Raw genomic sequence first — 16,507 nt, 5'->3', positions numbered from 1 at the left:
AAAAAAAAAAAAAAAAAAAAAAAAAAAAAAAAAAAAAAAAAAAAAAAAAAAAAAAAAAAAACAGGCTATCTTTAATAATGAAAATAAAATTTTCTGTTCACTGGGTTCTTTTTTGTCATGGAAAGATACTTAGGACCGTAATTTATAAAATAAGCAAGTAAAAAGGCTAATTGTAATGCTCAATCTTTTAAAAGCTTTGATTCAACACCCAGAATAGCATCCTGGTCTAAAAATATGAAGACTATATAAACAAAATGTGTTTCTTACAGAGAGAGCTGCATCTGAGGGAAGTCAGTTGAACTGTTCTTATGCATATAATCTCCTGCCCATTTACAAAATGCAGGAAGGTAGTCCTCTACTTCTTGTTTTATTTCATCTTGATTTAGATTTAAGCGGTACCTGCCAAAAATGTGATAGTAAATATGAAAGTATAAATATGAGAAAAGTAAATGGGGACAAAAGCATACAAATAAGCAACCCAACTATTCATCAGCCAATGAATGGATAAACCAAATGTGGCACACTCCACACAATCCAATATTATTCAGCTATAAAAAGAAAGGGAATTCTGACATATGCTACAACATGGAAGAACCTTCAGGACATTATGCTAAGTGCAACAGGCCAGTCATAAAGGACTAATATTCATATGAGGTACCTACAGTAGTCAAAATCATAGATACAGAAAGTAGAATGGAGGGTGCAAAGAAGATGGGAGGAGGAAAGAATGGGGGTTATTGTTTCAAGGGTACAGAGCTTCAGTTTGGAAAAATGCAAAGAGTTCTGGAGATAGATGGAGTGATGGTTGTACAACAAGGTGAATGTACTTTGCCTCTGAAATGTACCCTTAAAAATGGTTGAGGCCGAGTCACGTGTCAGCCAAAGATGGCTGCGCTCAGGCAAGTAGAGCTGTAGTGACCTCCGGGGTGGCTGCGGAAGACCTGAGGAGGCACCCACAGGCTAGTGGGAGGAGAGCATAAGGCTCAAAATGGAAAATTATGAATCCAATAACCAGGAAAACATTTTTGAAATCATAAACAGAAAAATTAACCAGCTTCCAGAAGCAGAAAGGAATCTACTTGAAAATGGATCAGTTTACGTTGGATTAAATGCTGCTCTCTGTGGCCTCATAGGAAACAGTCTTTTTCGACGCGTCTTGAATGTGACAAAGGCTCGTATAGCTTCTACCTTACCAATGGCAGTGATCCCTTTCTTTACAACAAAAATAACTTACAGAGGTTTTGTAGATATTCCTTTGATAACAGGTGATATGAATTGCGAAACCTGTACCGCAACACGTAGTGGACTGGTTGGTCTTCTTGCTGGTGGTCTATACCCTATTTTCTTAGCTTTACCTGTAAATGGTAGCCTAGCAGCCAGGTATGAAACAGCTCTGTTACCAAAGGGAACATCTTAAGTTACTGGCTTAGAGTTTCTAAGCCTGTCTTTAGGAAGATGTTATTTCCTATTCTGCTGCAGACTGTGTTTTCAGCATACCTTGGGTCTAAACAATATCAACTACTTATAAAGGCCCTTCACTTACCTGAACCTGGCCAAGAAAATCACTGATTTTAAACAAATATGTACACAAAAATAAAATAGTAAAAACTAACAAAAAAAAATGGACACCTGTAATGAGTTGGGCGAGGTGGATAATGTCTGTAATCCCAGCATTTTGGGAGGCTGAGGCAGGTGGATCACTTGGGGTCATGTTGGTCACCAGCCTGACCAACATGGTGAAACCCCGTCTCTACTTAAAAACACAAAAATTAGCCAGGCCTGGTGGCTCATGCTTATAATCCCAGCTACTAGGGAAGCTGAGGCAGGAAAATCAATTGAACCCAGGAGGCGGAGGTTGCAGTGAGCCGAGATCATGCCACTGTATTCCAGCCTGGGCAAGAGAGCAAGATTCTGTCTCAACAACAACAACAAAAATGAATACACATTTTAATTTCAAATGAATTAATAAACATCTCAGTTTTGACTTCTATTATAGCAATTAATCATGGATATAGCCCACATAAGCAAAAGCTCTTTACAGTCCTTAATAATTTTTTAGCATAAAGAGGTCCTGAGAGCAAAAAGTTTTAAGAACTGCTCTTATAGACTTCCCCTCCTAGGATGATTATTCCAGCCTTCTTTATATTTAAGCCCCCCCAATCTTAATAACTAGGGTGGTCGAAGCATATAAGTTTGTATGTCAGATCACACCTAGGACTGAATCCTAACTCTGCACTAACCAGATGTATGACTAAGATTAGTGTTAATCAAGCCTGTTTCCTCATCTGTAAGGAGAAGATGATAAGTACCTTACAAAGTTAGTCTGAGGATTAAATAGAACAATGTATGTAAAGCACTTAGCTGATGTTAAGAACTCATTAAGATAGAGGCTGGGCGCAGTGGCTCACACCTGTAATCCCAGCACTTTGGGAGGTTGAGGTGGGAGGATCACTAGAGGTCAGGAGTTTGAGACCAGCCTGGCCAACATGCTGAAACCCCATCTCTACTAAAAATACAAAAAAATTAGTGGGACGTGGTGGCGCACACCTGTAATCCCACCCACTCGGAAGGCTGAGGCAGGAGAATCACTGGAACCCAGGAGGCAGAGGTTGCAGTGAGCTGAGATCGTACTACTGCACTCCAGCTTGGGCAGCAGAGGGAGATTCAGAAAGGAAAAAAAAAATTATTAAGGTATAAAGACCATGATGATAACAACAAAGACAGTGCTGACTATAGATCAGCACCATTCCCAGTGCCTCATATGAATAAATGCCTTCAACCTTCATTGTAACTCTATGAGAGAGGTGCTATTATTGTCACCTCCATTTTCTGGCTGGAGAAACTAAAACATAGAAAATAAGGCCAGGCGGGCTCCCACCTGTAATCCCAGCATTTTGGAAGGCCAAGGCAGGTGGATCACCTGAGGTCAGGAGTTCAAGACCAGCCTGGCCAACACTGTAAAACCCAGTCTCTACTAAAAATACAAAAATTAGCTGGGCGTATTGGTGCACACCTGTAGTCCCAGCTACTAAGGAGTCTGAGGCTTGAACCTGGGAGGTGGAGGCTGCAGTGAGCTGAATTTGCATGATCGTACTCCAGCATGGGCAACAAGAGCAAAACTCCATCTCAAAAAGATAAAATAAATAATTTTTTTAAAAAATTAAAGAAAAATACAAAAATTAGTTGGGCATAGTGGCACGCACCTGTAATTCCAACTACTCAGGAGGCTGAGGCATGATAATCACTTGAACCCTAGAAGCAGAGGTTGTAGTGAGCCAAGATCATGCCACTGCACTCCAGCCTGAGCAACAGAGTGAGACTCCGTCTCAAAGAAAAAAGAAGTTATATTACTTCCAAAGAATACACAGCTCTAGACTTGCAACTTGAGTGTTTTTTTTTTTGTTTTTGTTTTTGTTTTTTTTAATGAAGTCTTACTCTGTCACCCAGACAGCAGTGCCCTGGTGCGATATCGGCTCACTGCAACCTCCGCCTCTGGAGTTCAAGCAATTCTTCTGCCTCTAGACCTGCAACTTGAGTTCTTAACCCTTATGATGCTTCCTTCTATACTGTGCTATCAAAATTCACTGCCATTATTCTCTCCCTGCAGGCCTGAGTTCATTTGAGTATAAGCATAGCCTCCCACAAGCTGCAAATTTCTTTCAAAAGGTAACAAGTTTATAATTTTTCTCACACGCTTAAGGGGACGCCGTAATAACACATTCATCAGACATGGAGACTTCAGGATACTACACATTTACCATACAACTGTGCAATATTTCTAACACCAAATTTTATAAGCTGTTACTTTCCTACATTTCTGACACATCCAGTTTACCACTGACAGAGAAGAGAGTTGTGTCAGCCCTCTGGGAGAGCCAGTCCAATAGAAAAGACAAAATTAGCAATGCTAGCTCTGCCAAAATTATCTTACACAAAATAGCCACCTCAGGTTAAAGAGAAGCTAAAATTCCTCAAGCCAGGAAGCCACTGCTAATACCAAAGCACCCAAAGAGATGCACAGAAAAACAGAGTTAGGCTACTCAAGGTAAAGGTTATGCTTGCAAAAGGCTGTTTGAAATCAGGCAGCTTCTAATTAAAAATGATGTGGATGAGCATCTGGTCTCACAAGGTTTCATATACTGCCAGTAGAAATGTAAACTGGGACAATGTCTATACAGAGAAATTTGGTAATATGTATCGAAATTTTAGGACAGGCATGGTGGCTCTCGCCTATAATCCCAGAACGTTGGGAGGCCGAGAAGGGTGGATCGCTTGAGGTCAGGAGTTCAAGATCAGCCTTGTAAACATGGTGAAACCCTGTCTTCACTAAAAATACAAAAAAATTAGTCGGGCCTAGTAGCATGTGCCTGTAATTCCAGCTACTCGGGAGGCTGTGGTGGGAGGATGGCTTCAACCCAAGAGGTGGAAGTTGCAATGAGCCAATATTGTGCCACTGCACTCTAGCCTGGGTGACAGAGCACCCTAGCCCGGGTCTCAAAAAATAATAATAATAATAATAAATTTTAAATGCACCCAGACTTAGGCCTCCAGAATGTACTTAAAAAAGAAAAAAAAAGGCTGGGCGCGGTGGCTCACGCCTGTAATCCCAGCACTTTGGGAGGCTGAGGCAGGTGGATCACGAGGTCAAGAGATCAAGACCATCCTGGTCAACATGGTGAAACCCTGTCTCTACTAAAAATACAAAAAATTAGCTGGGCATGGTGGCACATGCCTATAATCCCAGCTACTCAGGAGGCTGAGGCAGGAGAATTGCCTGAACCCAGGAGGCGGAGGTTACAGTGAGCCGAGACCACGCCATTGCACTCCAGCCTGGGTAACAAAAAAAAAAAAAAAAAAAAAAAAAAAGAAATGTGGCTGGGCGTGGTGGCTCACGGCTGTAATCCCAGCACTTTGGGAGGCCGAGGCGAGTGGATCACTTGAGGTCAGGAGTTTGAGACCAGCCTGAACAAATTGGAGAAACCCCCTCTCTACTACAAACACAAAATTAGCTGGGTGTGGTGGCACATGGCTGTAATCCCAGCTACCCAAGAGGCTGAGGCAAGAGAATCACTTGAACCCAGGAGCCAGAGGTTGCAGTGAGCCGAGATGCTGCCATTGCACTCATTGCACTCCAGCCTGGGCAAAAAGAAGGAAACTCCATCTCAAAAAACAAAAAAATAAATGCACCCAGACTGAATCCTGTATTGAAGGAAAAAAAATTCTATAAAGGACATTATTGGACTCTTGGTAAAACTGAAGATAAAAGTATTATATCAATGTTACACGTGGTTATGTAAAATAAAATTCTTGGCCAGGTGGAGTGGCACACACCTATAATCTCAGAACCTTGGGAGGCTAAGGCAGGTAAATCTTTGAGCCCACGAGTTGGAGACCAGCCTGGTCAACATGGCGAAATCTCATCTCTACAAAAAATTTAAAAAATTAACCAGGCATAGTGGTGCGCAACTGTAGTCCCAGCTACTTGGGAGGAGGAGGCACAAGAATCACTTGAACCCGGGAAGGGGAGGTTGCATTGAGCTGAGATCACTTGGGTGTACTCTACCTTGGGTGACAGAGCGAAACTCCATCTCAAAGAGAGTAGTTTTTTTTTGAGGGGGTGGGCGGGGACAGAGTCTCGCTCTGCGGCCCAGGCTGGACTGCAATGGCACGATCTCGGCTAACCGCAAGCTCCGCCTCCCGGGTTCAAGCAATTGTCCTGCCTCAGCCTCCCAAGTAGCTGGGATTACAGGCACCCAGCACCATGCCTGGCTAATTTTTGTATTTTTAGTAGAGACGAGGTTTCACCATGTTGGTCAGGCTGGTCTTGAACTCCTGACCTCGTGATTCACCTGCCTCGGCCTCCCAAAGTGCTGGGATTACATACGTGAGCCACTTCGTCCGGCCTGAGAGTAGATTTTAACAGCTCTCACCACAAAAATAAAATGTATAGAAGGCAATACATATGTTAATTAGCTTGATTGAGCCATTCCAGTATATAAATATTTCAAAACATGTGGTTCAAGATCATATACAGACCAGGCGTGCTGGCTCACGCCTGTAATCCCCACACTTTGGAAGGCCGAGGTGGGCAGATCGCCTGAGGTCAGAAGTTCAAGACCACCCTGGCCAACATGGTGAAACCCCATCTCTACTGAAACAAAAATTAGCTGGGCGTGGTGGTTGGTGCCTGTAATCCCAGCTACTCGGGAGGCTGAGGCAAGAGAATTGCTTGAACCCAGGAGGCAAAGGTTGCAGTAAGCTGAGATTGTGCCATTGCATTCCAGCCTGGCCAACAGAGTGAAACTCCATCTCAAAAAAAAAAAAGAATAAAATACCCTCACAAATTATCTGATTCTCCCCTCAAAACATGCTACCTAAGTCATCTACCCTTTAGGGAGAGTTGGACTTAAGTGACTTGCACCTAACAAATAAAAAAAAAAAATTAAGTGACAATGTACAGTCAAATACTAGGCTGTAAAAAGCATTGTGGCTTCTTGCTTGCTCTCTTTCTTGGTCCATTCCACCTGGAGGAAGCAGCTGCTGTGTCACAAGGACACATCTAGCAGCTCTATGGAGAGGAACTGAAACCTCCTGCCAACACGTGAGTGAGTGAACCATCTTGGAAGCAGAGCCTCCCACCCAAATCCAGTCTTCAAATGACTGCAGCCCCAAATAAAAGACCCACATGGAAGAACCACAAAGCTAAGTAAGCCACTTTCCAATTTCCAACCTACAGAAACTGAGATAACAGATATTTGTCATTTTAAGCCACTAAGTTTTGCTATAATTTGTTTCATGGCAATAGATAATCAATATAATACACAACAGATTACACATTACTATATGCTGATTAGGGTCTCAAAAAAAGGCAAAAGTTTGAAATGCAAAGTGGCAAATAAGGAGATAAGTGAAACTCAATGAACAAAGCCAAAACTTTCTTAAATCAATCTATTGATGTTTTGATTGCCATGCTTTGCGGCCATGAGCAAGCTCCAACTTCTCTGTGCTTGTTCCTTGATTTACAAACAAGCTGCTATCAGGTTGCATAAGATGTCTAAAAGCACTTAACACAGTACCTGACATATGCCAGGTTTCAAAAGTATTTTTAGGGCCGGGCACGGTAGCTCACGCCTGTAATCCCAGCACTTTGGGAGGCCGAAGCAAGAGGATCACATGGTCAGGAGATCGAGACCATCCTGGCCAACATGATGAAACCCCATCTCTACTAAAAATGCAAAAATTTGCTGAGCATGAAGGTGCACACCTGTAATCCCAGCCACCTGGGAGGCTGAGGCTGGAGAATAGCTTGAACCTGGGAGGCAGAGGTCATAGCAAGCTGAGATCATGCCACTATACTCCAGCCTGAGTGACAGAGCAAGATTTCATCTCAAAACAAGAAAAAACAAAACAAAACACTGAAAAAACCAGGCCTGGCATGGTTGCATGTACCTCAGGAGGCTGAGGTGGGGAGAAACACATGAGCCCTAGTTTGAGTATAGCCTGGACAGCATAGCAAGACCCCCATCTCCCCCACCAAAAAACTGCAAAGCTGCATTACTTCTCAGTATATCACACTGTTTCTAGAACTAATGCAAAAAAGTTATTTATACATTCTCTGAAAGTAGTTAAGGAATCTGCTATGTACATCCACAGAATATTTAGGTATTTTTACCCAAAAAATTCCTATTGCGCAATTTCAGAAACGCTTCATAGAGTTCCAGTAGTGTACTGGAACTGTGAAATCTGCATTCTATATTACACTAATTTATATTGGATAGTCTAATATATAAAAACTTTATCGTTTCTAGAACAGAAGTTGTATAATAAAATTATACCGGCAGTTCTTATAACTACTTACATTTCCTTCAAATGCCTTATTTCTTGAATTGTTTGAAAAGCAAGTTCTTGTAGCTTTTCTGGAGCAAAGTTATTACTTATTGCTTTTTGAAATACCTCATGGAGAACCGTACCAATCAGCATTTGGCGTGTGGCTGGCTCTGAGCTCTGTAAAAACAAATCACACAATTTATTTCACAGCATATTAACAGACACAGTTATATATTTATTACCCAATCTACTAAACCACCATAGCCAAAATGCACTGGTAAGACAAATGCCAAAATATTAAACAATTTTTTTTCTGGTGGGAGGAATTATAATTACATCACTTTCTTCTATTCAGAATTATCTGAATTAATGTATGAGTTACTTTTTTTTAAACAGAGTCTTGCTCTGTCACCCAGGCTGAAGCACAGTGGCATGATCTCAGCTCACTGCAACCTTCACCTCCCAGGTTCAAATGATTCTCATGCCTCAACCTCCTGAGCAGCTGGAATTACAGGTGTGTGTCAACATGCCCAGCTAACTTTTTTTTTGTATTTTTAGTAGAGACAGGGTTTCACCATGTTGGTCAGGCTGAGTATGAGCTACTTTTAAAATCAACATTCTCCATTTAAAAAAAAATTAAAATAACCAATATTCAAAACTTTAAAATATTTTCAAATAATTAACATTTTTTTAAAGTATTGTTCTCTTCACTTGATAATCTACCCAACAGGAAAGTCAATAGACCGGGCACGGTGGCTCAGGCCTGTAATCCCAGCATTTTAGGAGGCTGAGGAAGGCAGATCATGAGGTCAAGAAATCGAGATCATCCTGGCCAGCATGGTGAAACCCTGTCTCTAGTAAAAATACAAAAAAATTAGCTGGGCATGGTAGCGCATGCCTATAGTCCCAGCTACTCAGGAGGCTGAAGCAGGAGAACAGCTTGAACCCAGGAGGCATAGGCTGCAGTGAGCCAAGTTGACACCACTATACTCCAGCCGGGCGACAAAGTGAGACTCCGTCTCAAAAATAATAAAAAATAAAAAGCCGGCACAGTGGCTCATGCTTGTAATCCCAGCACTTTCAGAGGCTGAGTCGGGTGGATCACTTGATGTTGGGAGTTCAAGACCAGCCTGACCAACATGAAGAAACCCTATCTCTACTAAGAATACAATCAGCTGACCGTAGTGGCGCATGCCTGTAATCCCAGCTACTTGGGAGGCTGAGGCAAGAGAATGGCTTGAACCCGGGAAGCAGAAGTTGTGGTGAGCCTAGATCACACCATTGCACTCCCGCCTGGGCAACAAGAGTGAAACTCTGTCTCAAAAAAAAAAAAAAAAAAGTCAATAAAGGCATACATAGATGATAAACTCATGTAAGTAAAAGATACCATTCAAGGCCAGGCACGGTGGCTCACACCTGTAATCCCAGCACTTTGGGAGGCCAAAGCAGGCAGATCATTTGAGCCAGGACTTCGAGTTCAGCCTGACCAACATGGTGAAACCCTGTCTCTACTAAAAATACAAAACTAGCTGGGCGTGGTGGTGCGCGCCTGTAATCCCAGATACTCAGAAGGCTAAGGCAGGAGAATTGCTTGAATCCAGGAGGCGGAGGCTGTGGTGAGCCAAGATCATGCCACTGCATTCCATCCTAGGCGACGGAGCAAGTTTCCATCTTAAAAGAAAAAAAGATACCATTCAAACCTACTTAGCAGTAATATTTGGGAAGAATAAAAAAATTTTTTTAACCTACAGTAGAGATTTTTGGCAAGAAATTTTTCTCCACTCAGAAAGAAACAGTACTTCATATCCTGATTAACTCTTCTATTAGCCTAGAAATCTCTGTTGAAGCTACCAAAACACTAGATGGAAGTTCACCAAAAAACTAGATGAAGTTCATCAAAATATTCAGCAGAAATTTTAAAAATTAAATGACAGAGGAACTCTCTGTGCTATTTTTCAAGTTCTATGTGAGTCAAAATTTTATTAAAAAAAAAAAAGTTTTTTAAAACTTAATATTCAGGCCGGGCGCGGTGGCTCACGCCTGTAATCCCAGCACTTTGGGAGGCTGAGGCGGGTGGATCACGATGTCAAGAGATCGAGAGCATCCTGGTCAACATGGTGAAACCCCGTCTCTACTAAAAATACAAAAAATTAGCTGGGCATGGTAGTGCGTGCCTGTAATCCCAGCTACTCAGGAGGCTGAGGCAGGAGAATCGCCTGAACCCAGGAGGCGGAGGTTGCAGTGAGCCGAGATCGCGCCATTGTACTCCAGCCTGGGTAACATGAGTGAAACTCCGTCTCAAAAAAAAAAAAAAAACTTACTCAGGCAGAGCACAGTGGCTCATGCCTATAAGTCCCGGCTACTCAGCAGGTTGAGGTGGGAAGATCACTTAAGCCTGGGAGGTCAAGGCTTCAGTGACTCACTGCACTACAGCCTAGGTGACACAGTGAGACTATGTCTCAAAATGAAATAAAACCACGTTTCAAGAAAAATAAATAAAAACCTGGGTGTTGGGTACATGGGTGTTTATTACAATCATTTCTTTGTATGTTTGAAATAGCCCAAAATACATTTTGTTTGTTTTTGAGATGGAGTCTTGCTCTGTAACCCAGGTTGGAGTGCAGTGGTGTGATCTCAGCTCACTGCAACCTCTGTCTCCCAGGTTCAAGTGATTCTCCTGTCTTAGCCTCCTGAGTACCTGGGATCACGGGAGCACACTACCACACCCAGCTAATTTTTATATTTTTAGTAGAGATGGGGTTTCACCATGTTGGCCAGGCTGGTTTCGAACTCCTGACCTCGTGATCTGCCCACCTCAGCCTCCCAAAGTGCTGAGATTATAGGCATGAGCCACCCCACCTAGCCCTAAAATACATTTTTTAGAAGAGACTTCTAAAAATGTAGAAGTTTAGTGGGAATCACATGAAGCCAAGTTTGGAATTGTGTCTAGGTGTGTTTAAATTTAAAAGTTTATCATTTTTTTTATTATAATTACTTATCTTATTAAGCCCTAAACAAGACTCAAAGGACTCAGGAAGCTGGCCTTTAGTCTCAGCACTGCCACTTCATAGTTACGTGACTATGGGTAAGTCACTTAATCTCTCTGAGCCCATTTTCCTCATCTATAAAATGCAGCTGATTAATACCATTTATTTTTTGGGGCTGCTGGAAGGATTAAGTGAAACAAGGAATGTAACAGTACTCTGTAAACTCTCAGACCCTGCAGAAATATTAACTGTTACTATTATTTACCCTAAAAGTTTCACTCAGGACAGCTCTTCTCATACATCGAATACTACTGGCTATGCTTGTGCCAGAAATCAGCATGTCTGGATACAAAATCAAATATCCAAAATCTTTATCTATTATCCAAGTATCAGCTGTGCAGTCTCCCTCCAAATGTATGATATCTCCTGGTTCTACTGATACAGAACACCTGAAAATAAAGCAAAGTTAAAGTATAAATACATTGTTTAGCTTCCTACATTTAAACACACTAGGGGCCGGGAGCGGTGGCTCATGTCTGTTATCCCAGCACTGTGGGAGGCCAAGGTGGGCAGATCACGAGGTCAGGAGTTCAAAACCAGCCTGGCCAACATGGTGAAACCCCGTTTCTACTAAAAATACAAAAATTAACTGGGTGTGGTGGCATGTGCCTGTATTCCCAGCTACTCGGGAGGCTGAGGCAGGAGAATCACTTGAAACCAGGAGATACAGGTTGCAGTGAGCCGAGATTGTGCCACTGCACTCCAGCCTGGGTGACACACTGAGACTCCATCTCAAAAAATATGTATATATATATATATATATGTGTGTGTGTGTGTATAATATATATACTATATATCATATACTGTACATATATCATATATATGGTATATATATTTAGGAGGCTTCAAAAAAAATAAATAAGTATTTTACCTGAAGAAAAAAAAGAAAAAAATCATTTCTAAATTTCTGGGTCTTTTTTTTTTTTTTTTTTTTTAGACGGAGTTTTGCTCTTGTTATCCAGGCTGGAATGCAATGGCACTATCTCGGCTCACCGCAACCTCCGCCTCCTGGGTTCAGGCAATTCTTCTGCCTCAATGTCCCGAGTAGCTGGGACTACAGGCGTGTGCCACCATGCCCAGCTAATTTTTGTATTTTTTTAGTAGAGACGGGGTTTTACCAAGTTGGCCAGGCTGGTCTCGAACTCCTGACTCAGGTGATCCACCCGCCTCATCCTCCCAAAGTGCTGGGATTAAAGGCATGAGCCACCATGCCCAGCCTAGGATATAGTCTTCTAAATCAGCTCCTAGTCACTCTACTCCTTACTATGTGTCAAATACATGTGAGAAAAGTCAAAGATCTTCTATAAATCCCAAAGAGAAAAAGGACTTAGTGACAGCAAGGTCTATTGCAAAAGCTATCAAATCTTTGCTAATGTAATACAATAGCTCCAATTATGAATTGGGTTATTTTAATAATTAATTTAGTCTTAAGACTTACAGGAAATCTACAGCTTCTACAAGGCTTGAAGCATGAAGCCAAACCCAGTGTAGCAATAATATCATATTGAACTAGTTCAAACTAACAGCCTAGACAAAGCGCCAAAGTTAGACCTCTAGCTTTTCTGCATCTACCTCACATATCACACTTTAAGTAGAAAAATCTAAGGCCTAAGAACGTTCATATGTTTTAATTAATTTTGCTCTTAGTTAAAACTAACATGAGTTTAAACTGCAATATTAGAATGTATTGGGAAATAGGAAGTACTCATGTACTTTGTAAATGATTTTCAAATGACAACAAAAGTCAATTTTTGGAATACGAGACTTGAGATACAAGAGTAATAGATACAATTTTCATGCAGAATTAGGCTAGAATCAAATCTACTCTCTTTTAAACAATTAAATTATAGTAACATTCACTGAAGCCATTTGATGAGTTTTATGATGGTACCCTTAAGACTCAAATTGGTGCTCAAAGTTGCATAAAAATTACCAGTCATTCCTAAGGATGCATAGTTCTTTATTTTCTAGCGACTGCGAAGCAGTGATGACCAGGTGCTTTTCACAGTTTCCCTCTTTGTTCTGTACAGTACTGATTGCCAACACCAGGTACCGGTTATCCATTCCTCGGCTCAGAGCCGTTCTAGGAAAGGAAGCTACCACTTTCTTCTGAAATCTAAAGCACACACATACAAAACTATTTGAGCACAACCATGAAATAAGAAGCCATCCAATCTGTTTTATCTACAAACCAATATTCCAGTTTTCTAGGTTTCTTTCTTCTGAAAACCTATTGCAATGACATTTAGCCAAAATAGGTAAAATTAATAGAGCAAAAACACAGAAGAATTTCTATTATAAAAACTCCCCTGTCAGTGTACTTTATTCATCCGTTGCTGAAAAGAAAAAAAAAAATCTAAAAAAAAAATACTTCCCAGAAGTAATGCCATTTAAAAAATGCTCATGGGATGAGATTTTCTATTTTAATTTCTGTAAGGAGTTCTGTGGGACACCAGTGCAATGAGGATTAAGAATAAACTGGAAGCCCAGGATGATGGTGCACGCCTATAGTCCCAGCTACTCAAGAGGCTGAGGTGCTTGAGCACCAGGAGTTTGAGGCTGCAGTGAGATATGATCATGCCACTGCACCCCTTCCTGAGCGACAGAAAAAGATCCCATTTCTGGGGCGTAAAAGGAAAAAAAGAAGAAAGTATAAACTGGATAATATTAAACAAGAAATTTCTACCACTGGTGCAAACCTTCCCAAAGTACAAGTAAAAGCAGATGTGTTAGACATGATCCTTTTTGTAAATATGAGACTCATGTAATGGAAAAATGTAGTGTCCATGGTTTGCTGAAGTTCTACCATGAGCCACAGAATTGTACTTATAAATCATTTGGGGCCGGGCGCGGCGGCTCAAGCCTGTAATCCCAGCACTTTGGGAGGCCGAGGCGGGTGAATCACGAGGTCAAGAGATCGAGACCATCCTGGTCAACACGGTGAAACCCCGTCTCTACTAAAAATACAAAAAAAATTAGCTGGGCAAGGTGGCGCGTGCCTGTAATCCCAGCTACTCAGGCAGCTGAGGCAGAATTGCCTGAACCCAGGAGGCAGAGGTTGCGGTGAGCCGAGATCGCGCCATTGCACTCCAACCTGGGCTACAGAGTGAGAGTCGGTCTCAAAAAAAGTAAAAACAGCCCTTCTCCTATTAAGTAAATGTTAAATCCTCTTAAACCTTCCTTGTTTGACTGCGGCATCAGTGAGGGGCCAAAGGAGGGTCCACTGTCAGTCATTACCTCTCCAGTGATAACGCCAAACGCCTTTCACGTTATCATATAAGTTATCTTTTGTTACTCAACTGTAGATTCTATTGTTTTGCAAACGCTTTACTCAAATACTCCACCTAGTCTCAGGCCATGAATTTCCCAAGATTGGTTATGATGCCTTAAAGATGTTTCTCAAAAGATATTTCTGATCAAAAGCCCAAACGCAAAAGTCCCTCAACGCTAATTAACATTATTGCTATAACATTGAAAATAATTCCACATTATGACCGTGGTTAAATTCCTCTGAAGATTTATATACACCATGCTGAGGGTGCAGAGTTCTCCCAAGGATAAATTAATCCAACTAAAATCCAGGAAAGCCGAGGGCGGTTGCAATTTCCTATCATAAAGACATTTCAGTGGCTGAAACTCCCCAAATCAGGGAAAGCGGTGATATCAAGGGAAAGAATAAACTCCTGGGCGAGGGAGAGTCCAGGCTCTAGCTGACTGTTGCCCTAAAGAACACCTTGAGACGCGGGCCCTGGCTCCGGAGACTCATCGGGTGCCCGGGGAGCTGCGCGGGGTCCCTGGGCCCCGGGCCGGGTCAGTCTGGGGCGGCGTGAGAGCGGCCTCTCCCGCTCCTTCTTTCAAATCTCCCGCTTTGTTCCCAAACCCTCCCCCGGCTCCGCTCACAGCTCCGCCGGCAGCGCAGCCTCCTCCCCAAAACTCTTCTCCATCAGCAGCTCCAGTTCGTCCAGGGGCTCCATCCTGGACACAGGGACAGCAAACTGTAGCCAGGAAAACTAGCGGAAACGGGGACAACGCAGCAAACTCGGAAAAGGGAAAAAGGCGCGAGTTTGCGCACATCTTGCGCATGCGCCAATCCACCGAGGTCAAAAGACCTGCGCCAGGCCACCCCTCCCGCGCCGGCGCGTTCCACTTGGGGCGCCTCACCTGAGCAGCAGGGCCCTGGTCCCCGCCTAAGCTCCCATGCTTAGGACTGGGTATACAGGGAGTCTTCATATCTGACGCAGACTGAACGCTCCTACCTTCTCTCTTTACACTCCAACCTGTGTCCGACACATGCTTAGTTTCAACAAAACCATTTGCAGGGCCGGGCGCGGTGGCTCAAGCCTGTAATCCCAGCACTTGGGGAGGCCCAGGCGGGTGGATCACAAGGTCAAGAGATCGAGACCATCCTGGTCAACATAGTGAAACCCCGTCTCTACTAAAACTATAAAAAAAAAAAATTAGCTGGGCATGGTGGCGCGTGTCCGTAGTCCCAGCTACTCAGGAGGCTGAGGCAGGAGAATTGCCCGAACCCAGGAGGCGGAGGTTGCGGTGAGCCGAGATCGCGCCATTGCACTCCAGCCTGGGTAACAAGAGCGAAACTCCGTCTCAAAAAAAAACCATTTGTAGTTGCCCAAAACCAGGCATCCCTTGTTAGCCTTCAGAATTGTGCACTCCCTGGAAAACAGCTTCTCCTCTTTTCTTCAGAAAATTCATTGAGAATATAGAAACTGTCAGATAGGAACTCCTTGATCATGCCATGATTAAATCTACAAAACGTTTTTCTTTTTTTTTTTTTTGAGACGGAGTCTCACTCTGTTACCCAGGCTGGAGTGCAGTGGCGAGATCTCGGCTCACTGCAACCCCTGCCTGCTAGGTTCAAGCAATTCTCCTGCCTCAGCCTCCCAAGTAGCTGGGACTACAGGCGCATGCCACCAAGCCTGGTTAATTTTTCTATTTCTAGTAGAAACGGGGTTTCACCATATTAGCCAGGCTGGTCTCGAACTCCTAACCTTGTGATCCGCCCACCTCAGCCTCCCAAAGTGCTGCCCGTGCACAGCAACATTCACTATTTCAGCATTAAGTATGATGCTAGCTGTAGGTTTTTTATGGATCCCTTTATCCAATGCTATATAAAAACAAAAGCAACACTAAAGAACACAACTAAACTCAAAAACTTGGTGGCTTACAGTAACAATCATTTATTTAGCTTATGAATCTGCAATTTAGGCAGGATTCTGTGGGGAAGGTTTGTCTGTTCCACACAGCATTAGTAAGGGCTGAAAGATCCGATTTGAAGATGATTTACTCAGATGGCTAAAAAGTTGGTAATTCCTCTGTAGAGGCTGCTTGGCTTTCTCACAGCATAGTATCTGGATTCCAAGAGCAAGTGTTTCAAGACCACGTGGAACTTGTTTTAGCTTTATGACGTGGCTTTGCCAAGTGACACAACATCACTTCCACGGTAGTCACAGGCCCACTCAGCCAGATATAAGGGAAGGGAATACAATTCCTACCTCTTGATGGGATGTCAATGACACAAAAGAAAAGCATACGGGGCCTGGTGGCTCACACCTACAATCTCATCACTTTGGGAGGCCAAGGCAGGTGGATCACCTGAGGTTAGGAGTTTGAGA

General features: G+C 42.7%; 2 protein-coding genes across 3 annotated transcripts in view; one reads left to right on the top strand and one right to left on the bottom strand.

Annotated features, from left to right (window-relative positions):
- Positions 1-14,980, bottom strand: part of DNA2 (DNA replication helicase/nuclease 2) — a 53,247-nt gene extending 38,267 nt beyond the window's left edge. For both annotated transcript variants that reach the window (XM_017513694.2, XM_037733208.1), the window contains exons 1-5: positions 14,775-14,980; positions 12,808-12,990; positions 11,080-11,263; positions 7,859-8,004; positions 268-399 (exon numbers count right to left, since the gene is read on the bottom strand). In XM_017513694.2, the coding sequence (XP_017369183.1) occupies positions 268-399; positions 7,859-8,004; positions 11,080-11,263; positions 12,808-12,990; positions 14,775-14,848 (719 nt within the window). In that variant the 5' untranslated portion in view covers positions 14,849-14,980. The remainder of the gene's footprint in view (positions 1-267; positions 400-7,858; positions 8,005-11,079; positions 11,264-12,807; positions 12,991-14,774) is intronic.
- Positions 874-1,608, top strand: LOC108292678 (transmembrane protein 126A-like). The gene is given in 2 exon segments (XM_017513697.2): positions 874-1,400; positions 1,403-1,608. Coding segments are annotated over 2 exon segments (579 nt in total). The 5' UTR covers positions 874-988; the 3' UTR covers positions 1,570-1,608.
- Positions 14,981-16,507: the final 1,527 nt, after the last annotated feature.

The sequence above is a fragment of the Cebus imitator genome, unplaced genomic scaffold, assembly GCF_001604975.1.
Source record: "Cebus imitator isolate Cc_AM_T3 unplaced genomic scaffold, Cebus_imitator-1.0 Scaffold499, whole genome shotgun sequence".
Taxonomy (NCBI): Eukaryota; Metazoa; Chordata; class Mammalia; order Primates; family Cebidae; genus Cebus; species Cebus imitator.
The sequence above is the reverse complement of the archived record's forward strand: the minus strand, read 5'-3'. Positions and strand labels throughout refer to the sequence as shown.